This window comes from Bos grunniens, chromosome 24 (assembly GCF_055505025.1).
Source record: "Bos grunniens cultivar Pamir isolate PY7600 chromosome 24, Bosgru_T2T1.0, whole genome shotgun sequence".
NCBI classification, from domain to species: Eukaryota; Metazoa; Chordata; class Mammalia; order Artiodactyla; family Bovidae; genus Bos; species Bos grunniens.
This window is the reverse complement of record NC_141188.1, coordinates 55,385,899-55,408,384: the sequence shown is the minus strand read 5'-3', so window position 1 is coordinate 55,408,384 and position 22,486 is coordinate 55,385,899. Positions and strand designations below refer to the sequence as shown.

The 22,486-nt window shown below is 41.7% G+C and overlaps 1 protein-coding gene and 1 non-coding gene across 3 annotated transcripts in view; both read right to left on the bottom strand.

Annotated features, from left to right (window-relative positions):
* Positions 1 to 1,067: 1,067 nt before the first annotated feature.
* LOC147346308 (U6 spliceosomal RNA) lies at positions 1,068 to 1,174 on the bottom strand. Its single transcript, XR_015154204.1, has one exon. It is a non-coding gene; the product is annotated as a U6 spliceosomal RNA (small nuclear RNA).
* A 4,723-nt stretch (positions 1,175 to 5,897) lies between these two features.
* Positions 5,898 to 22,486, bottom strand: part of LOC147346307 (uncharacterized) — a 70,729-nt gene continuing 54,140 nt past the window's right edge. Inside the window, exons 12-14 of one of the 2 annotated variants that reach the window (XM_086372436.1) lie at positions 22,091 to 22,169; positions 7,971 to 8,252; positions 5,898 to 6,322 (exon numbers count right to left, since the gene is read on the bottom strand). In XM_086372436.1, coding sequence (XP_086228562.1) covers positions 8,059 to 8,252; positions 22,091 to 22,169 — 273 coding nt within the window. In that variant the 3' untranslated portion in view covers positions 5,898 to 6,322; positions 7,971 to 8,058. Of the gene's footprint in view, positions 6,323 to 7,970; positions 8,253 to 20,205; positions 22,170 to 22,486 lie in introns of those variants that run through there. The other variant, XM_086372435.1, reaches the window with a different exon arrangement.

Sequence of the window (22,486 nt, the reverse complement as noted above, 5' to 3'; positions counted from 1 at the left end):
GCTGTCAACCATCACCTGTCTGGCGATGCTGTCTGGACCCTCCCTCTGTGAGGTGTCAGCCTGTGGGCCCCTCTCAGAGCTTTCCCGCCATTTTCAGAGGGCCCCACGCTCCCGCCTGCACTGAGGAGGCAGGATGCTGGGTCCCTGTGCACCGCTACATCTCAGTCACTAAGCCTCTCCAGCGCCAGCCCAGGGACAGGTGTAAAACTGGTTCTCATGGTTCAGAGCAAGTGCTTGAAGCCAGCCGGCTAACAGTGCCTACCCGTTCAGTGATTTCGGCCTCTCAGATCCTCTAAGCAAGGCTGCCGGGCACTGACAGACTCCCAGGGGCCTCTCCCCATCACTTGGCTTCTAGCTGCCTTCGCCCCCTGCCAGGGCACCGGGAGCAACAGCGTTTCCCACGCAGCTTCCGGGCATCAGGGGTCTCGAGAGAGTTCCCCGTGTTCTACCGCTGGTCTCTCTCTGGACACACCGCTGTGCTTATCCACAGACAGGAATGGGTAGGGACAGACATTTGTGGGTGGCAGGATTTTTCCTGTTTAGCTAGAATTATTTTCTTTTTAAATTTTTAAAATTATTTTTTTAATTGAAGTATGGCAAGAGTCGGACAGGACTGAGCAACTGAACTGAACTGATAACTGCTGTTGAATATATATATCACAGGGGTATAACGTAATGTGGTATTGGAGAAAACACCTGATAGTGCCTTGAACAGCAAGGAGATCAAAGCAGTCAATCTTAAAGGAAATCAACCTTGAACATTCATTGGAAGGACTGATGCTGAAACTGAAGCTCCAATACTTTGGCCACCTGATGCAAAGAGCCGACTCCTTAGAAAAGACCTTGATGCTGTGAAAGATGGAGGGCAGGAGGAGAAGGAGGCAACAGAGGATGAGATGGTTGGATGGCATCACTGACTCAATGGACATGAGTTTGAGCAAACTCTGGGAGATGGTGACGGACAGGGAAGCCTGGCAAGCCGCAGTCCATGGGTTCTCAAAGAGTCGGACATGACTGAGCAAATGAACAACAACAAACAATATGAGTCACAATTTTTTTTTTTTATTTTAAATATGGAACGCTTCACGAATTTGCATGTCATCCTTGCGCAGGGGCCATGCTAATCTTCTCTGTATCGTTCCAATTGGTTATATCCCATTTTTAGTTATATGAATGTTTGCTGTATTCCCTGCAATGTACAATGTATCCTCATAGATTATTTTATACCTAATAGCTTTTATCTCTTACTCTCCTTTCTTCTCCCCACTAGTAATCACTAGTTGTCTATATCTGTGTCTGCTTTTTTGTTAATATTCATTAGTTAGCTGTATTTTTTTGATTCTCTATAAAAGTGTACAGTATTGGTTCTTCTCTGTATGACCTACTTCACTTGGCGTAGTGCCCTCCGAGTCCATTTATGTTGCTGCAAACCGCATATTTTTGTTCCTTTTTATGGTTGAGTAGTATTCCTTTGAATATATACCATATCTTCTTTGTACACTCATCTGTTGATGGACTCTTAGTTTGCTTCCAAATCTTGGCAGTTGTAAATCAGGCTGCTATGAACATTTGGCCACCAGATGCAAAGGGCTGACTCATTGGAAAAGACTCTGATGCTGGGAAAGATTGAAGACAAGAGGAGAAGGGGACGACAGAGGATGAGATGGTTGGATGGATCACCAACTCCATGGACGTGAGTTTGAGTAAACTCCGGGAGCTGGTGATGGACAGGGAGGCCTGGTGTGCTGCAGTTCACGGAGTCACAAAGAGTCAGACACGACTGAGCGACTGAACTGACCTGAACTGATGAACACATTGGGGTAGTATCCTTTCAAGTTAGTGTTTTGTTTTTTTTTTGGGGGGGGACGTTTCCAAGTGATACGGTAGTTTCATTTTTAGTTTTTTGGGAAACCTCCATACTGTTTTTCACAGTGGCTGCACCAATTTACACTCACCAACAGTGTAGAGGGTTCCCTTTTCTCCACATCTTCACCAACATTTGTTGTGTCCTTTTTGGCGATAGCCATTCTGACAGGTATGAGATGATATCTCATTGTGGTTTTTATCTGCAGTTCCCTGATGATTTAGCAAGGATGATTATTGAGAAAGGGACATCAGAACAAAGCCCTGAAGTTGTGAGGGAGTTAGAAATCTGACTGGAGCGACCCATGCAGAGGGGACCACCAGTAAATGGTCTAATTCTGAAGCATGCCAAGAGTGTTTGAGGCTCAGCCCAGAGGCTGGTGTGGCTAGAGTGGAGTGACCAGGAGGAACAAGAGTAGTGGAGCCTTAAGGCCAGAGAAGTTACGGGGATGAGGCACAGAAGCAGTGACCATGGAAAAGGAAGGGTATGGAGGGACCTGGGGGCAGCTTGGACAGGTGTGGCTTGGAGAAGTGGGATATGGAAGAGGGTAGGGGTTGGAGGAGGAAGATCTTTTAACTTCTGAGTGAGATGGGGAGTGTCTTGAAGAAAGGATGACATGACCTGCCTTACTTATAAAAAGGACCTCTCTGACCACTCCAAGAATAGACTGAAAGCAAGAGTCATAGGCAGAAAGAAAGCCAAGTTAAGAAACTCAAACTAAACAGGACAGGAAATGATAGTGGCTTAGTCCGAGGTGATAGCAGTGGAGGGAGTGAGAACTCGTCAGATATAGAGTGGACAGAGGATGTGAGACAGGAGCAAGATGACTCTGAGCATCTTGGCCTGAGTAAGCAGAAGGACAGAGTTGCCACTGTGGCATGATGTATGACATGTGCTCAGTCACTCAGTTGTGTTGGACTCTTTGCAGCCCCATGGACCACAGCCTGCCAGGCTCCTCTGCCCATGGACTTTTCCAGGCAAGAATACTGGAGTGGGGTGCCATTTCCTACTTTAGGGGATCTTCCTGACCTAGGGATCAAACCTGGGTCTCTTGAGTCTCCTGCATTGGCAAGCATGTTCTTTACCATGAGCGCTACTTGGGAAGCCTGGAAAAGTTGCCATTAACCAAGATGAAAAATGTTCAAATGGAATTGACTTGGTACAGAAGACCAGAAATTCACCTTTTGTCATGTGAATTTGAGATGTTTCCTAGACAAGCAAATGGAAATGTCAGGCAGACTGTTGATAAGTCTAGGGTTGGAGAGGGAGGGTCTAAAGGAGAGATGAGTTTAGGCAGGGGGAGGGGTGACAGCAGATTTCCAGCACCATCACAAGTCAAGCTGCCATCTGGGAACTAGGGACGTGGATTAGGCATGCTTATCATTTCATCGGACTTCCCTGGTGGCTCAGACGGTAAAGCGTCTGCCTAAAATGTGGGAGACCCGGGTTTGATCCCTGGGTTGGGAAGATCTTCTGTTGAAGGAAATGGCAACCCACTCCAGTACTCTTGCCTGGAAAATTCCATGGATGAAAGGGCCTTGTAGGCTACAGTCCATGGGGTCGCAAAGAGTTGGACAAGACTGAGCAACTTCACTGTCAAAAAAAAATGTCAATATCATTTCATCACAGCCTTCTCTAAAGTGTGAAAAAGGAGCTTTACACTAAAGATAGGTCTAAAGTCACAGTCTTTGCCATAGTAGCCCATGTTTAGCCTCACATTGCCAGGAGAAGCACTAGTTTAAAGTTGCTATTGAATTTTTTCCTGAAACAGCATGTACATTTCTCTAAGGTTGTGTTCCCAAAACAGAGAATCCAAAGAAGGTGGCAAGCATATCCTTCAGTTCAGTTCAGTTCAGTCACTCAGTCGTGTCCGACTCTTTGCGACCCCAAGAATTGCAGCACGCCAGGCCTCCCTGTCCATCACCAACTCCCGGAGTTCACCCAGACTCACGTCCATCGAGTCAGTGATGCCATTCAGCCATCTCATCCTCTGTCATCCCCTTTTCCTCCTGCCCCCAATCCCTCCCAGCATCAGAGTCTTTTCAGGTGAGTCAGCTCTTCACATCAGGTTGCCAAAGTATTGGAGTTTCAGTTTCAGCATCAGTCCTTCCAATGAACACCCAGGACTGATTTCCTTTAGAATGGACTGGTTGGGTCTCCTTGCAGTCCAAGGGACTCTCAAGAGTCTTCTCCAACACCACAGTTCAAAAGCATCTGTTCTTCGGCGCTCAGCTTTCTTCACAGTCCAACTCTCACATCCATGCATGACCACTGGAAAAACCATAGCCTTGACTAGATGGACCTTTGTTGGCAAAGTAATGTCTCTGCTTTCGAATATGCTATCTAGGTTGGTCATAACTTTCCTTCCAAGGAGTAAGCGTCTTTTAATTTCATGGCTGCAGTCACCATCTGCAGTGATTTTGGAGCCCAAAAAAATAAAGTCTGACACTGTTTCCACTGTTTCCCCATCTATTTCCCATGAAGTGATGGGACCAGATGCCATGATCTTCGTTTTCTGAATGTTGAGCTTTAAGCCAACTTTTTCACTCTCCTCTTTCACTTTCATCAAGAGGCTTTTTAGTTCCTCTTCACTTTCTGCCATAAGGGTGGTGTCATCTGCATATCTGAAGTGATTGATATTTCTCCCGGCAATCTTGATTCCAGCTTGTGTTTCTTCCAGTCCAGCATTTCTCATGATATACTCTGCATAGAAGTTAAATAAGCAGGGTGACAATATACAGCCTTGACGTAGTCCTTTTCCTATTTGGAACCAGTTTGTTGTTCCATGTCCAGTTCTAACTGTTGCTTCCTGACCTGCATATAGGTTTCTCAAGAGGCAGATCAGGTGGTCTGGTATTCCCATCTCCCTCAGAATTTTCCACAGTTTATTGTGATCCACACAGTCAAAGGCTTTGGCATAGTCAATAAAGCAGAAATAGATGTTTTTCTGGAACCCTCTTACTTTTTCGATGATCCAGCGGATGTTTGGCAATTTGGTCTCTGGTTCCTCTGCCTTTTCTAAAACCAGCTTGAATATCTGGAAGTTCACGGTTCACGTGTTGCTGAAGCCTGGCTTGGAGAATTTTGAGCATTACTTTACTAGCGTGTGAGATGAGTGCAATTGTGTGGTAGTTTGAGCATTCTTTGGCATTGCCTTTCTTTGGGATTGGAATGAAAACTGACCTTTTCCAGTCCTGTGGCCACTGCTGAGTTTTCCAAATTTGCTGGCATCTTGAGTGCAGCACTTTCACAGCATCATCTTTCAGGATTTGAAATAGCTCAACTGGAATTCCATCACCTCCACTAGCTTTGTTCATAGTGATGGTTTCTAAGGCCCACTTGACTTCACATTCCAGGATGTCTGGCTCTAGGTGAGTGATCACACCATCGTGATTATCTGGGTCGTGAAGATCTTTTTTGTACAGTTCTTCTGTGTATTCTTGTCACCTCTTCTTAATATCTTCTGATTCTGTTAGGTCCATACCAAAGGTTAAAATCTCCAGAGGAAACCAAAACTTTACAAAGTTACCTTATAACTCACTCCTTCATTAGCGAGGGCTGAACTTCTGGTTCCTAGAAATTACCCATTTCTAAAACAGTTCTGTCACTACCACACTCAAGCGCTTTTTATCTAGGAAGTCAGCTCTTCAAGCTCTAATTTCCTTACTTGGAAAGGAAAGCAACTGGCCTAGGTCACTGAGTTTCAAACCTTTTACTGATTTGTTTGAAGCAAGGCAGGTGAAAGCTGGTAAGGGCTTTGAGCAGACCCCAGTTTGGTTCACCTCTGCTCTGAGTCCCAACTCTGTGCAGATGCTTAGGCACCACAGGAGCACAGCTTGGAATTACTGGACTAGCTGGTCCCTTCCCAGCTCTGAAGGTCTCTTTCTCTCTTACAACCTTCCTGAATATGGCTGTAGGGTGAAGTCAAGCAATAGTGAGAATCAGGAAGGCAGAGAGTATAGCAGTGTTGGGGATTTTCTCCCCGGGACTTGGAAGCGACGAACCTGAAAGAATGACACTCGGACAGTCTCTTGCAAGGACTGACAAGTTTATTTCTGCAGTCAAGCCTTTTTATAGAAGCAGGAACAAAGAGCTTAGGGTATACAGCCAGCAGAGCGCATATGGGGTTAACATCCAATCAGTAAAACTATTTCAAGGACAGCGCGCTCTAAGTGACCCATGTGCTTATCCCATAACCCATTTTCTCAAGCAACATCCTTAATATTTATTATTAAATCTTGGCGCCGGACATAACCAGAGGCAGGAGATGTTTTTCTGCCTGCAGCACCAAGCCGGGGTACTTCTGGCCCTTTGCCATTTTCCCAAGGACTTCCTCCAACCGCGCTTTTGTACTGGGCTTTCCAACATATCCTCCTTTTGTTTTTAATTTAAGCATGGCAGCTGCTAGTTAGACTCCGTTGTGAGAGGCATGGAGTCTTGAGTAGAGACATCTATATCCTATAAGCAATGACAAAAAAAGAAGGGTGATTAATACATATATAAAAATGTTGCTTCCTGAAAACCAAGTTTTAGGGTCTAGAGACGATAGGGTTTTGGTTAAAGTATCATAAAATTGAGTGCTGTACAATTCCTTAGGTACCTTAACTTGAAAATTAGCAACTTGTTGTTTCAACAAATTGATGTCTAAACTTGAGTTATCTGTGAGATCCTGCAAATGCGCTTTAACTTTATCCCAAGGATATTCAGTGCTATTATAGGGCATGTTAGTCAGACAAAAAGAAGTAAAATTCCAGTGACAACATATACGTGTTTGGAAAGTCAGTTGCTGCATTTGATCTCCTAAGTGGATAATCACAGTTCGTAACTCATGAATTCATGTTTGTAATTGCTGATCTATTTGAGCTTGTCAAGTCCAAAGATCATGAGAGTCTTTGTGCCAAGCAGTGATAAAATCATGATTTTGTATAGAATTATGTAAAGCCATACCAGACAAAGTTCCTATAGTCACAATGGAGATAAGGCTTAAGATGCCTGCAACAATCCACCCAATGATGCGTTTAGATCGCCTAAGTCCAGTTTTCAACAATACAGAAAGAAATACAGGATCAGTCCAAGGCTCAGTTAAGTTTACGGGAAGCCATAACTCAGATTTTTGTTTAACTAGCGCAATGCTAGCATTGTGATATGAAATGGTGTGATTAAGGCAGGTATACAATGCACATGCAGTACAATTGACAATCTTGGTTGATAAGTCAATATCAAAATGCCCTACAATAAACAAATACGGAAGGTGAACACATGATTGAATATAGCCAGTACTATTGTATAGGAAGGTATAATTAGAAGGACGAAACACACCCACAGTCTCATAAACACTAGTGAAGTGCTCTAAGGCTGCTGGAATTTTCCAAATGTGCCATCGCTCTGGCCCCACAATGGGGACGACAATCCTGGGTCATGGGGGTGATAAGCCCCCATTATACCAATTCAGCAATATGTCCTTATTAGTCCAGAAATTTGTCTTAGATTTATGAAAACCTTCAATGCTTGATCTATTAAACCAGGAGCAGTTATGATGTTCCTCCTGTTCTTCAGAATAGTTTACAAACAACCCATGAGGTCCCCAGTCAACAAATTTGAATGTATGATTAGTATGATTTTGCTGAATTATAGAAACTTTCCCAAATTGGCCTCAACAATCAGACCAATGTAACAGTTGTATCTCCTGTTTTCTTCTCCAAGATACAGTATGACATGAAGGTTCCTCTGGTTGAAAAAGCGAGTTCGAATAGTTGGCTATCTGGCCTGGACAATGTCGCTCGGAGCCATTAAGTAAGAAAGATGCCATAGCAAACATTCCCAGACGCAAAGCAGTCCCACTGTTGGCAGAGTATGCCCACCATTGTGTGAAGATAGTCATGCAAAGGGGGTGAGATCCGAAACAGATAGGCAAGGTTTTGAATTCCACGGAAATGTTGATTGGTTTTCCCTCATCTTCTTCATGAATTGGTTGCTTTATGGACCAGGGACTTGGAAAATGCATGCTATCATTAGTAAAGATCATAGGGGCTTTATCTACCCAATCCACTATGGAGAGAAGTGGTGGGTTGGGTATGTATGCCCAACAAACATATTCTGCACTTACCCAGAGGAAGAGGAAAGAAAGAATAGCTAACATTGGCAGAAACAGCTTATCTGGAGTCATAGAAGTTCCAGTACTCTTCATTGTCTGCTCAGCCTGACGAGTCATGTTTTTCACTTGAGCCCATGTCAGGTAAGGATTCAGACGATGGCGTTTCCTCATTGGCTCCTCCAGGGTCATCAACGAGACCCTTCGCGTCAACTTCGTCACTTCCCGAGGGAGTCCGGTCTTGGGGTCCCTCTCGGTAATGGACATGGCGAAGGGGAACCCAGATTTCTTCTCCATCTGCAATGACAAGACCATAACCCTTGCCTAGGAGTCATAAGATTCCTGGCAGCCACTGATTAAATTGCTTATACCATATTGGTGTATTGATTTCTAATTTGCTGTTTTTGTCTTCTGCAAAATGTCTATCTGCACGAGTGTCAGAATTATTTTTTGTTAAGTTTAACAAATTTAGGGAATAAAGAGTTAAAGATAATAATAATTGAGGGTTCATAGGATAAGAAGTGTATCTCCTCTTCCATATTCCCCCTTTCTGTTTTAATAAATGAGTTTTTAGGGTGTGGTGGGCTCTTTCAATAATGGCTTGACCCTGAGGATTATAGGGTATTCCTGTAATGTGTGTTATGTTCCATTCTGATAAAAATGAACGAAACGAGTGTGAGGTAAATGCAGGCCCATTGTCTGTTTTCAGGACTGAAGGAATCCCCATAACGGGGAAGGTGAGTAAGAGTGCAGAAATGGCGTGTTTGCTGGATTCTGAAGAGATAGGTATTGTCCAGATAAAGTCGAAAAATATATCAACTGAGACAAAAAGCAAAGAAAACTTTCCTAAGGAGCAGTGATGAAGTCAGATTGCTGAAGGAAATCAGTTGCCCCCTAGTTGCCCCCGGGGATTAATTCTTGAAATCGTAGTCCGTAAATGCAGAGGGGCGCAGACATCACAGGTTTTAATAATATGCCGTGCTTCAGCGAGAGGAATATGGTATTTAGAGTGCAATCTGTTAGCATTGGTATGAAGATTAGCATGTTCGTCACTGGCAGACATAAAAATGGGAGCTATAAGCCTGTCAATAGCATCATTTCCTGTAACCAGAGGGCCAGGTAAACCTGAATGAGCACGTATATGTGCAACAAAGAAAGGTTCCGTACGTGAGCGAATTAAAGCTTGAGTCTGTGAAAAGAGAGTTGTAGTTCATCTAGGTTGTACAAAAAGGCAGTACCAAAATCAGGAAAAAGGGAAGCAAGGTATTTGGAATCAGTATATACGTTGAAGGATAACTGTTGAAGCGACGAAAGAGCATATAAAGCATACAACTCAACTCTTTGTACTGAAGAATAGGTAGTGGGTAATTTCTCTTTGATATCAGAGCCGACAGTCCCTGCTATGCCTTTCTTGTTGCCATCAATGAAATAGGTGGGTGCATTGGAAATAGGCTGGGATGCACTGATATTAGTTACAATGAATTCAGTACATTGTAGAAAGTCCCATAATTTTCCTTTTGGCAAATGAAATGAGATAACATTTTGAAAATCATTTAATGCCATTTGCATGGTCAAGTTATATTGTAAGGCAATTTGCAATTCCTTTTTTGTCAAGGGAATGTGTATTGCATATGGATCAAATCCAGTCAAAGTTTGTACATGGCGTCTTCCTGACACAATTAAGTGCCCTATTTTCTCAATATATGATACAATTTTTTTAGACTGTTTAGTGTGTAAATATACCCATTCTATTGGGCTATGTTGAGCTATAATTGCAGTGGGCGAATGTTCAGTGGGGAATATATATAAAGAAACTGGTTGATCATAATCTAGCCGAGTTGAAAAAGATTGTTGAATGCGTTTCTTCACTAAGGCCAGTTCTTCTTTGGCCTCTTTTGTTAGTTGCCTAGGACTATTAGGGTCAGGGGATCCCTCTAAAATTTTAAATAGATTTTGTAAGGCATAGGTGGGGATGCCAATAGATGGCCGCAGCCAATTAATATCTCCTAGCAATTTTTGAAAATCATTCAGCATGTGTAGAGATTGCACAGAAACTTGAATTTTTTGAGGTTTGATTTTAGATTCTTCCATAACATGTCCTAAATAATTAAAGGGTGCTTTCCATTGAATTTTATCTGGCACAACAAGCAGGCCATGATTTTGAAGAGTAGTAGTAACTTCATTGTATAACTGTTGCAAACAGAGTTCAGATTCCATAGAAAGAAGTATATCATCCATGTAATGAATTATAAACGCAATAGGACATTTATCTCTAATAGGTTGTAATAAAACAGATATGAGATATTGGCAAACGGTAGGAGAGTTCATCATTCCCTGAGGTAGCACCTTCTATTGAAATCTTTTAGCAGGAGCCATGTGATTTATAGAAGGAACTGAAAAGGCAAAACGTTTTCTATCTTTACGGTGCAGAGGTATAGTAAAAAAGCAGTCTTGTAAGTCAATGATAACTACAGACCATCCTTTTGGTACCATAGAAGGGGAGGGCAATCCGGGTTGTAAGGGCCCCATAGGTAACATGGTATTATTAACATTTCTTAAATCTATGAACATTTGCCATTTTCCTGATTTCTTTTTTATTACAAAAACAGGGGAATTCCATGGGGAAAATGAAGGTTCTATATGAGCTTTTTGTAATTGTTCATTTACTAATTGCGTAAGAGCTGCCAATTTTTCTTTAGTTAGGGGCCATTGAGGTGTCCATACTGGGGTATCAGATTCCCAATCGAGAGGCAGTGGTGTTAACTCAATGGCCCCCATTAAAAAGGTTCATTTAAAGAAATTGTGGCTTTCGTTTGTTCAAGAAAATCCCGTCCCCATAAATTGATAGGGATATTAGTAATATATGGTTTAAGATAAACTACAATTTGATCAGGGCCATACACTTGTAAATAGGATGCATTGACAAAAGTTTGTGTGGCATCAGCTTCACCCACTCCTAATAGTCTAGAAGAAGCCACAACCTTACCCCAATCAAGGGGCCACTCTGCAGCTCTAATGATTGAAATGTTAGTTCCGGTATCTAACATGCCTGTGAAATTTTTTCCCCATATGCGTAAAGTAAGCATGGGTTTCTGATGTTCCTTTAATAAGGTGGATAGTGCAGCTGTAAGGTTGGTACTGCCAAAGCCTCCCTGCCAAACTTTATCAGATGCCCTCATTGGTTTGACATATGGCAAAAGTAATAATTGTGCAAAACGTTCCCCTTTTTGTAAGTATACATTTCCCATTTTCACAACATTTACCATAACATGTATTTCCCCTTCATAATCTTCATCCACAACACCAGTCAAAACCATTAAACCTCTCATTGTGCAGCTACTACGTCCCAAAATCAGTCCCACTGTCCCGGGTGGAATCGGGCCATAATATCCAGTGGGAACTTTGTGGGGGTTGTATAATTCTATTAGTTCCATATCATAAGGACTAGGTATATCACTCTTAGATGTAGCTGCTTGTGGCGTCATAACGTTAGGTCCTCCTTTTGTAGTGGGGCTAGAGGATGACCCTTTATCAGTTTCCCTGTTGTTTTTGTTGTGCACCGGAGTTCAAAGTGTTTCCATCCTTATCAAATTTAGGATGACATTCATTCAGCCAATGGAACCCCTTTTTACATCCTGGACATACTCCTGGAGGCCTCTTCTTATTAGAAGTAGTATTATTTTTTCCAGCCTGTGTTGGCATGCGACATTGTTTTTTCATATGGCCGGGCTTCCCACAGTTAAAACATTTGGCATTAGCAGCTTTCTGTACATTAAAGGTTTCCAATGCTGCCAATTTTGCTCTATGGGACATAGATCCAATATCCCTACATGCTTTCAAATATTCCATAAGAGAGCCAGTCTCTCGAATTGGTCTGAGCACGGATCGACATTCCTCATTAGTATTTTCAAAAGCAAGTTGTTTTAAAATAATATTTTGTAAAGTCACATCCTTAATAGATTTCTCAACTGCATCCTTTAATTTTCCTATAAATTGAGAATATTCCTCCTCATGTCCTTGAATAATCTTAACAAATGAACCATCAAAGTTAGCGCTATCAACTTTTGCCCATGCCCTGCAGGCAGTTTCTTTAATGAAATGTAACATCTGAGAGGTAATATTAGCTAATTGTGCAATCAGATTGGCCATGGCTCTTGTTCCGGTGAGTCTATCATAGGTTAAACTGGCAGGGTTACCATGAGATTGCTGGTCAAACAGCATTTGTTGGGCCTCATCATTAACCCATATTTGCCACTGAAGTAATTGCTGAGGATTTTGAATTATCTTTGCTATTTGAAAAAAATCATATGACATCCAATGGTCAGCCCATCCTCCAAGAAATTCCATACAGTAAGGAGAAGTAGGTCCGTACAGAGTGCATGCTTTCTTAAAGCTAGACAACATGCCAAAATCTAGATTAGCCCAAGTATTTTGGCCTTGGGCAGGTTGATTAAATTGCATTGGGAAAGCGAAAGCGCAAGCAGGCATCTCCCGAGGAGGAGTGAAATGATTAGTACGAGGAAAGTTAGCAATTGCTGTTACAGGCGGAGCAGAAGGAAAAACCTCAGATTTGGGCTGTCCATTGAATGAAATGACCTCTGTTCTAAGTGGCTTCAGTTTTGACACATCCTGTATATATGTCTCTAAGTTGTTTTTCTAAGGATTGTGTCTGATTGAGCATAACATTCTTATATTTCAAAGCACCTTGTATATCTTGTTCCTTATGCTCATATTCATGTAAAGATTGAATAGTTTTTTACTTCCAAATCAACGTTATGCCCTTCAATTTGTTCTATGATAGCCCGTGTCAGTGACCATGTAACCCTTGCCGATATGCTCGCAAAACATTATTTTTAACCCTTTTCTATATGTCTAGATTGAGTGTCCCCTCTTCTGGGAACCATGAATTGTTCCAGTAAAATATGATAGCAGTCGTTCAACTGATCTCTTGAAACATTAACACCATTTTGTTTCAAAAAATGATGCATTATAGAAATGAAAGGAATTTTACTGCTATGTTGTCCCATCCTGCCTACCTCTTTCTGCAGGGGCTCGTCGCTTTGTTCAGCCTTCCTTTCAAGTCCCTGTTTGTGGCGCCACTTGTTGGGGATTTTCTCCCCGGAACTTAGAAGCGACGAACCTGAAAGAATGACACTTGGACAGTCTCTTGCAAGGACTGACAAGTTTATTTCTGCAGTCAAGCCTTTTTATAGAAGCAGGAACAAAGAGCTTAGGGTATACAGCCAGCAGAGCGCGTACGGGGTTAACACCTAATCAGTAAAACTATTTCAAGGACAGCGCGCTCTAAGTGATCCATGTGCTTATCCCATAACCCGTTTTCTCAAGCAACATCCTTAATATTTATTATTAAATCTTGGCACCGGGCATAACCAAAGGCAGGAGATGTTTTTCTGCCCACAGCACCAAGCCGGGGTACTTCTGGCCCTTCGCCATTTTCCCAAGGACTTCCTCCAACCGGCTATTTTGTACTGGGCTTCCCAACAAGCAGCACATGGGAAGGGGCTTTGATGAAGGAAGTGGGGTCACCACAAGCAAGAATTTTCCAAAACACAGTATAAGCCATGTGGCATTCCAGACAGTTGTGGTGATGTCATTGCAGGTGACGGAGTAATCTGACCCATGACACTTAATGGATGGGGATTTTCACTCCGTTAAACAAAGGTACTTTGGGGAAAGGCTTCAGATACTAATTTGAGTTCATATTGATTTCTTAGATGCCTATTGTGGATGTGTGACTGGTGTTTGGACCTCAGCCCTACATCTAATCCATCGTTCAGATCATAATATTCTTACTAGCAACTGTCCCTAAACCCGTCGTACAAACTAAATTCAAATTTTCTACACATATTTTATAGCAAGGCCTCAAAAGGTAACTCTCTATTCTATTTGACCTTCACATCTTGGGTTTGGGGAATTTTTAGTGCCCACAGATGCAGGATTCTCAACATTTCATTTTACAAATGGAAATGGTTCTCATGCCCCAAGCAGAGGCACGTGGAGAGACCTCTCCAGATGAGCTCTGCCTCTGCAGTCACTTTTCCAATCAGGCAGCCAGGGTCAAGGACTGTGAGGAGGGACTTGCCAGAAGGCTTCAGCAGCCCCTGCCCCATAATCCACCTCCCGGACAGTCCTTCTCGCAGTCACTGCAGAGTTACAGGAGGGTCTGTATCTCCCTTAGCATCTAAAACCACAGCAACCATTACACTCTTCCTCCCACTTCCTCCTCCATTTCTCCCTGTCCTGCAAACACTGATAATAAATATAAAAAGAAATATCAGATGACAAATGCACAATTCTTTTGTCTTTGTTATATAACCACTTTGACTGCAACCTAAGAATCTAAGTTGACTTCATTCCAGAGAATCAGTTCAGTTCAGTCGTTTAGTCATGTCTGACTCTTTTCGACCCCATGGACTGCAGCACACCAGGCCTCCCTGTCCATCACCAACTCTCAGAGCTTGCTCAAACTCATGTCCATCGAGTCAGTGACGCCATCCAACCATCTCATCCTCTGTCGTCCCCTTCTTGTCCTGCCTTCAATCTTTCCCAGCATCAGGGTCTTTTCAAATGAGTTAGTTCTTCCCATCAGGTGGCCAAAGTACTGGGGCTTCAGCTTCAGCATCATCCTCTGCCTTTTAGGTCAGAAGAATAAGTTGGAGTAGTGTTCAAATATCTATTGATTTTCTTGATACTGCATTAGTAATTGAAGTAGACACATTCAGACAGCTATTGGCTTTACTTCTGCACTGTGCATTAAAATGAATGAACTGACACATACTTAGTAAAAAGAGGACCTTCAAAACTACAGAGCTACTATTATAAATTTCATTCTGCAAAGAGCCCAGGGGAAAAACTCTTGATAAAATCAATTGCTCAAACTTGAAAGAGTTATTTCATCTAAGCTATATGTTTGTGAAGTTTAAATCTCTCTCTCTTAAAAATAGCTGCTGTTAAATTTATTTTTATGAAGTACTAGCTCATTTCTCATGGACAAGGAAACCAGGAGAGGGAAAACAGTTATGAACAACTTGCCAACCAAACAAGAATGATGTTTTTTTATTTTTATTTTTTATGAAAGCCAATAGGTCACCTTCCTTTACTTCTAGGTCACCTTCCTTTACTTCTGCCTCCCTAATTAAAGAAAAAGGACTTCTGTTTGGGGGAAAGTGTTGCCATGGAATTGAACCTGGCTGGAGTAGTCAGCATTGATCACATTCCTCCCACCTGATGGACTGGGGTGGAAAGAGTTGGAGTAAGGAGAGTGTTAAAGGAAAAGAAACTTCAGACAGAAAGTGCTAAGTTTTTAGCACTTCTCTCTTCTTAGATCTCAGTTCTGCCCAGATAACAACCATGTAGAAGAAAAAAAAAGCAGGGACAGCCCTAGCGATGAAGGCCACCAAGAGGACCTGACTTCGAGTCACTCCACTTATACACATGTCATGGCTCCCTACACTGAATCAAGGAGGTGACACATGAAAGCAACATGTCTATCTGAAGAAAAAGGAAAAAAAAAAAAAAAACTAAGTGAAGAGGAGGAGCAACAACATGAATGAGTTTTGAAAACATAATGTTATGGAAAATAAATCAAGTCCCCAAAAGCACACAGACTATGATCCCATGCATACAAAGTTCAAAAACTGCTTATCATATTGGGGGTGGTGACTGAAGCTGGCCCCACAAGAGGACTTGCAGGTAATATAATATTTCTTGATCAAAGTGCTAGATGAATGCACATGTTCTGTTTGCAGAAATCACCAAGCTGTACACTTGCAATTGGACATTTTGCTCCTGTATGCTTTATCTAAATGAGGAACTGAAAGTTAAAAGACCTAAGGGGTAGTAGCTAAACATATAGGCCAAAGTAGATTATATCTGGCTAGAAAAGTTTTCCAGTCAAAAGCAAATATTTTAAAAGAAAACTGAACATGTCTCATGGAAAGGAAATTCAAGATTTCTACTCCAGCCCTTAAAACCACAGCTTTCCCTTTTCTTGTACGTGTTCCTGCTTCTCTCTGTTCTGGAGCTATCTGTGTATTTAAGAAAGCCTTCCCATACCCAGGCGAGGTGGGAACTCAGAACTATATAAACTTGTAAACTCATCTCCAATGGTTTATTTTACATTAGAGAAAGTACATTTGAAAGGACAATCCATCCTGGTTGACAGAAATTTCTTCTTCTTGGCTTTTACTATCTAAAACGCCTTACAAAGAGAGACAAAATTATCTCCCACGACAGCAATCCTCTGAGCAGTGCTGATTCTGGAGGAAAAGTTATCTAGGTACTGGAGACATTTAAAGGCTTTACATGAATCACTTGAGACCAACCTTAGGAGTAACTGTTCTATTTTTATTTAATTTATTCTCAACACGTACTAACAGCTGCAGCGTACTGCATGCTTAACACCAAAACAAAAACAAATTAAAAAACACTGCCTCTTAATTGTCCAATTTCCTGAAAAGACCAAAAAAAAAAAAAAACACAGATACTCTTTCCTTTGCAAATTTTTCCTAGGTGATGATTTAAATATCTTAAAATCTTCATTGACCCTACATCCAAAGTGGTCTTTTGGGATGTGGGCTAATGCCTTCACTGAAGTTCATGAGTCCAGGCTCCCCCTCACTACAGCTGGCCCTTCTGGTACAACATCCATTTAGCCTGCACATCAAAGCCTGCTCCCTTTCATTGAGAGCTACTCCACATTCTGAACAAAGGAAGATGGAATTCAACAGGCTAACATAATAAAACAATAGGTATACTGCCAGTAGGATGAAGTTAGGCATTCCTCAATCAAGGTAAGAGATGTAAGGGACACCTGCTGAGGCTACATGGGGTTTCTTGTTAATGTTTAAAGAACAGAAGTCAAACACTCTGGATGACTAAACTTCAGGGACTAGAATGAGGTGCCTTCAAAAAAAAAGTAGAGGAAAAGCAATTTTATGAGAGTTATGAAAAATTTGAGGACCAAGAACTGTTATGACAGTCTCTGGAATGGGAACCACCAAAAAGACTGAGTGTTGCCTTCTCTGGAAATACAAATGCTTAATATAGACTCACGTCTTTAATTTTTTTCAATTCTGCTACTATGTACTCCTTGTGTGTGTGTGTGTGTGTGTTCAGTCATGTCTCTGTGACCCCATGGACTATAGCCCGCCAGGTTTCTCTGTCCATGAGATTTCCCAGGCAAGAATACTGGAGTGGTTGCCATTTCCTCCTCCAAGGGATCTTCCTAATCCAGGGATCAAACCCTTGCATCTCCTGCATCGGCAGGTGGATTCTTTACCACTGTGCCACCTGGGTAGCCCCTTAACGTGATCTAAATGAATAAACATTCTTTTGAATACTCATGATAAGGGCTGGGTTCATACAGGGGTGGGGAGGGAAGAGAAATATAGAACTAAATAAGAAATATTTAAATTATAAATTTGTAGAGACCACATCTTCATGTCTCTTGTGTATCCCAGCACAATGATAAGAATATAGTAAAGGCATAATTATTGAAAATGAGTAAAAAAATTCATAAAAATAAGGCCTGAGTAACATTGTATGACTCCACTTATATGAGGGACCTAAAATAGACAAATTTATAAAGACAGAAAATAAAGGTTACCAGGAGCTGGGGAGGAGAAGGGAATGGGGAGCTAGTGTTTAATGGGTATTATATTCCTGCTTGGGATGCTGGAGAGTTCTGGGAATGGACAGTGCTGGTGACTACGCAACAAGGCGAATATACTTAATGCCACTGAACTGTACACCTTAAAATGGTGACTTTTATGTTATGTTCATTTTATCAGTGTAAGTGTGTTAGTCTCTCAGTCACGTCTGACTCTGCGACTCCATGGACTATAGTCCGCCAGGCTCCTCTGTCCATGGAATTCTCCAGGCTAGAACACTGCAGTGCGTCACCATGCCCTTCTCCAGGGCATCTTCCTGACCCAGGGGTCGAACCCGGGCCTCCTGCATTGCAGGCAGATTCTTTACCGTCTGAGCCACAATATAAAAATTGTTTAATAAAACTTTAAAATGAAAACTCAAGCAGGGAATACTTGGCTACATAGGTACAGTGATCTCAGGGGGCTCTGGTCACCTCTTTACCAGGGGGTTGGACACCGGGCACGTTCCAGGCTCAGAAAAGGAGAAGCGGTGTTGGCACTGGGGCTGCTGAAGTGCAGGTGGCAGAAGCCACCTCTCCCACTTGAAGACGGTCCATTTCCTAGTGTAGAGTTCTGCTTCAGGTGGAGGAATCTTGTATATACTTGAAAACAGTCATCAAAAAACTCTACAAGGATACCACGGAGCAACTAACCCCGTGAGCCGTAACGACTGCAGCCTGAGCTCCACAACAGGAGAAACTACCACGATGACGAGCCTGAGCTCGGCGACTAGACAGCAGTCCTGCTCCCTGCAACTGGAGAGAGCCCACATGCAGCAACCAAGACCCAATGCAACCAAACATACAATAAATAAAAGTAAATAAATAAAACATTTACTAGCGGACCCTTTAAAAAATAAACTCCCCAGGGGAGGTGCAAAGCACCTCAAAAGATCCAGACTTTGTCTCAAATATCTTACTTACAATCTGGGCACCCTATCCTTGTCAGGTATCACTTTGTCTCTCTGCAAACTGAAGCACTGAGGTCACACGATACATGGCCTCTACCAGCTGTACAACTTCATTGTTTCTACGTCATCCCTTAACTTTTTTCCCGACAGTTCCAACTTAAGTACACTGAAGAAAACATAGGTTTTCATCTTTTTAGCATCAGTTTTCTTTTCTGGACTCTCCAGTGTCCTACTGTTCTGTATAAAGGAACAGTGCTCCAAAGTGAACATACGAGTTTCATGAAGCTATGGTGAGTGCAGAGAGTGGAAGAAATACCACTTATCACTTCTGATTATAGCACAAAGTCACTGTGGCTTTTTTTTTTCCACTTTCTTTTCTTAGTTTTTTTTAACAGTAGTAATGCTATATAACTGAAAATCACTTGCAACCGTTGGTAAATTACGGTCATTAAGAATCAAGTTATATAGTAAAAGTAAGTATTTTCCTTTTTCTAAATTGGTTTGGTGGTAAAAAGCAGCCTGATTACTCTTTAATAGGAAAGGATAAGAATATGAACAAGAAACTTTTTATAACCACCTTGCACTATTTATAAGCAGTAAGGAACACTCAGTGGTGTTTACCTAACCTTGTAGCTCCTCTAGGCAAATCAATTCGCTCCATTCAGTTATTCAAAGCTGCTGTTAAAAAGTTCTAAAGATTTAAGAACTTTTTATGTACAATTCAAACCATTTCAAATGAATCAAATGTAGCTGTATTATAGACTGGCTGTGTAAAGTGAGTAAGGTAGGTTCAGTTTTAAAGGAGCTTTTCAGTCAAATGCCTGGGTTTTGCCTAAATGATGACAAATAATCAGTCTGACTGAGCAATTCACTCTTCAATCTATTGATTTGATAATAAATAAAGTAGGTATACCAAAAAGCTTAAAAGCACTTGAGTAGTAATGGATGAAATTACCCTAAGGAATAAAATGGTATTAAAGTTAGACATCAGCTTTCCAAACAGGGAAAAAGGACTGAAATTAGAACCACCAAGTGAAAACTAAGAATATATCCTCCCCAGGGAATTTCCTGGCGGCCCAGTGGTTAGGACTTTGCACTTTCACTGCCATGACCCCGAGTCCAGTTCCTGGTCAGGGAACCAAGATCCCTGAAGCTGAGCAGTGTGGTCAAAAAGAAAAAAATCCCCCCATAAAATAATATACCAACAACATCCAATTAATATGTCTTCATTAGATCATTCAATTTTATTTTTACTATTTTTCTTTTTTAAATACATAATAGGCTGGAAACCTAAGTCAGGAAACCCAGAGAGTTCCAACACCATAGTATTTTGTCTTTAGATGATGATATAGCATATTTCAAGGATGCATAGAAGGAATCCAGTAATGTGCCAAATTCATAAAACTGCAAGAACAGGTTTCATTTAAAATTAAATGACAAAACAGTGGGAATTTGCTGTATGACTCACAGAACTCAAACCGGTGCTGTGTGACAACCTAGAGCTGTGGGATGGGGTGGGAGGTGGGAGGGAGGCTTAGGAGGAAGGGGATATACATACACCTATGACTGATCCATGCTGATGTATGGCAAAAACCAACACAATATTGTAATTATCCTTCAATTAAAAATAAATTAAGAAAAGAAGAAAAAATTAAATGACAAAATAATATGCAGATACACAAAATCTTTATTAAATGATCACATAGTAATCAGATACACTTCCTGATTCAAGAAAAGGGATTATCACCTGGTTTATAATATATTTTTAAAAAGTCCCAAAGTAAAACAAGATTTGCAGGTAAGCTCTGTCCACACACACCGCCTCCTTTTATGAATACTCCCCCTCTCTTTGGACATCCACCTTCCACACACCTACTGTCCTATGCTCCTCCCTGCATCTTCTCAACCATGCGCCTCCTCCTGGATGGTGACGAACTCCCTACAAAGTCTCTTCAAAGCAAGACTACCACCACAAAATCCCCTGTGCTACCAAGCTCTAATCTCAGCTGGCTCTCCTGGAAAATGGCAATAAGGTAAATACACCTTGGTAGCAAGGGATGACAGGCCTTTCATGACCTGATCATATATAATATGCAAACGACTACTCCCCCATCAAAGGGGATCATTCCTGATTCTCTGTCTTCTATAAGGTCAACAGAGCTAGTTATCTAAAGAGAGAAACACACATAGAGAGAGAGAAAGGAACATATAAACAGATTCCTTCTTCGGCTAAGAACAAACATCCTTAAAATATCTAAAAATTTCATTATGAGTCAGGGAAATATAACTGAAAGAGGGTGCTGGCTGAAAGCATTAACAAGTGTCTATACTGACTAGAGCTGTATATAGTATAGCCCAGAATTGACAGTGGTACCCAAGCAAAACGCAGAGGTACCAGATACCTATTAAGATAAACTATAAAGAAAACTCAGGGCTTCCCTGGCGGCTCAGTGGTAAGGAATCTGCCTGCCAATGCAGGGAGCACAGGTTCGATCCCTGGGTTGAGAAGATCCCCTGCAGGAGGAAATGGCAAACCACTCCAGTATTCTTTCCAGGAAAACTGGACAGATGAACCTGGTAGACTACAGTCCACGGGGTCGCAAAGAGTTAGAACGACTTAGTGACAAAACAACAAAGAAAAATCAAGCACTGGTTAGATTTGAACAAACTCTTTTCTACTTAAGACAATGACCCCCAACTTAGAGACCACCAGCTCCTACCAGTTTCCAAGTGATGAAAAGTAGTCTTCAAATCCACATACACACCCACCCAATAGACTAAAGAAACACTTGCTTCTCAAATATACAGATGACTGTTCCTCAAAAGTAAATAGTCTGTGATGTGATTAATAAAATTCAAATACATTCAAAGAAAATACTGAATTTATAATTAGTTTGCCATTAAGTATTTTCTCAGCTAATATACAATAAGTAAACTACTCGTGTGAGTCCTTGAAATTTTGAGCCTTATAAAAAGTATCTTCATGTCGACAAAAGCATTGAGAGTGGCTAACCTAAGATTCTACACTAAACTCTCCAGACAAGGTTAGATGCACCTGGCTTCTTCTGGCTGCGTCTGTATGTACATACATAAGCAGGCTGATCTCCATACTTCCTTCCACAGTGATGAATAGCAAAAATACAAGCATGGCACTAAGTTTCACTCATGTGCAAAAAAAAGAATGGATTTTCATTTGGAGTAATAAATCTGATGCAACAAAAGCAAAATAAATATATACATGCATACTAAAATCCATTAAAAAATAGTAATTTAATTGAGCAGAGCCCCTCTGTAGATAAGCTGCAGAGTACACGGAAATGTTCGCTTAGCACGAGTTGCCTATGAGCTTAGCTAAATGAGCCCGTGGGGCTGCTTTCACACCTGCTTGACCAATGTCTCTCTGTAAGGAGCTCCAAGTTCATGAGCCAAGTGGACCTTCTTTAAAAAACAGTAATAACATATGAAGAAAAAAAAATAGGTATGAACACGTCAGCAAATCTAAGGCAGGTTGACTGCCTGGTCTTCCTTAAATTGGGGGATCTTCTTAAACTCACTTTGCTTCTTGAAGAAAAGCTGAGCCAGGATGTGGTCTGCGGTGGCCTGGAGATAATCGTCCATGTCAAGGGTTTGCAACTGATAGTGGAAACCAAGAGAAGAGGTGTGAGCGCCAAAGTACGGCCACATATATCCTACAGCCAGCAGGGCATTTTCAGGACATTAGCTGCGCGGCTATGTAACACCAGGAGCTGTGAAATCCTGCAAATGGTCCCCTTGTGCTTATCTTCTCTTGCCAGGGGGAGCTCACCTTTTCAACTCCAGGAATAAGGAAAGTGACTGATGGCTAGAGATGCCGAGGCATCTCTTTAGAAGGGACCTCCATCCCACTGGGAGCTGGTTCTCTTTAAAGAGGGAGCACGAGCTTCTGCCCACCTAGAAGCAGGGATTATTGC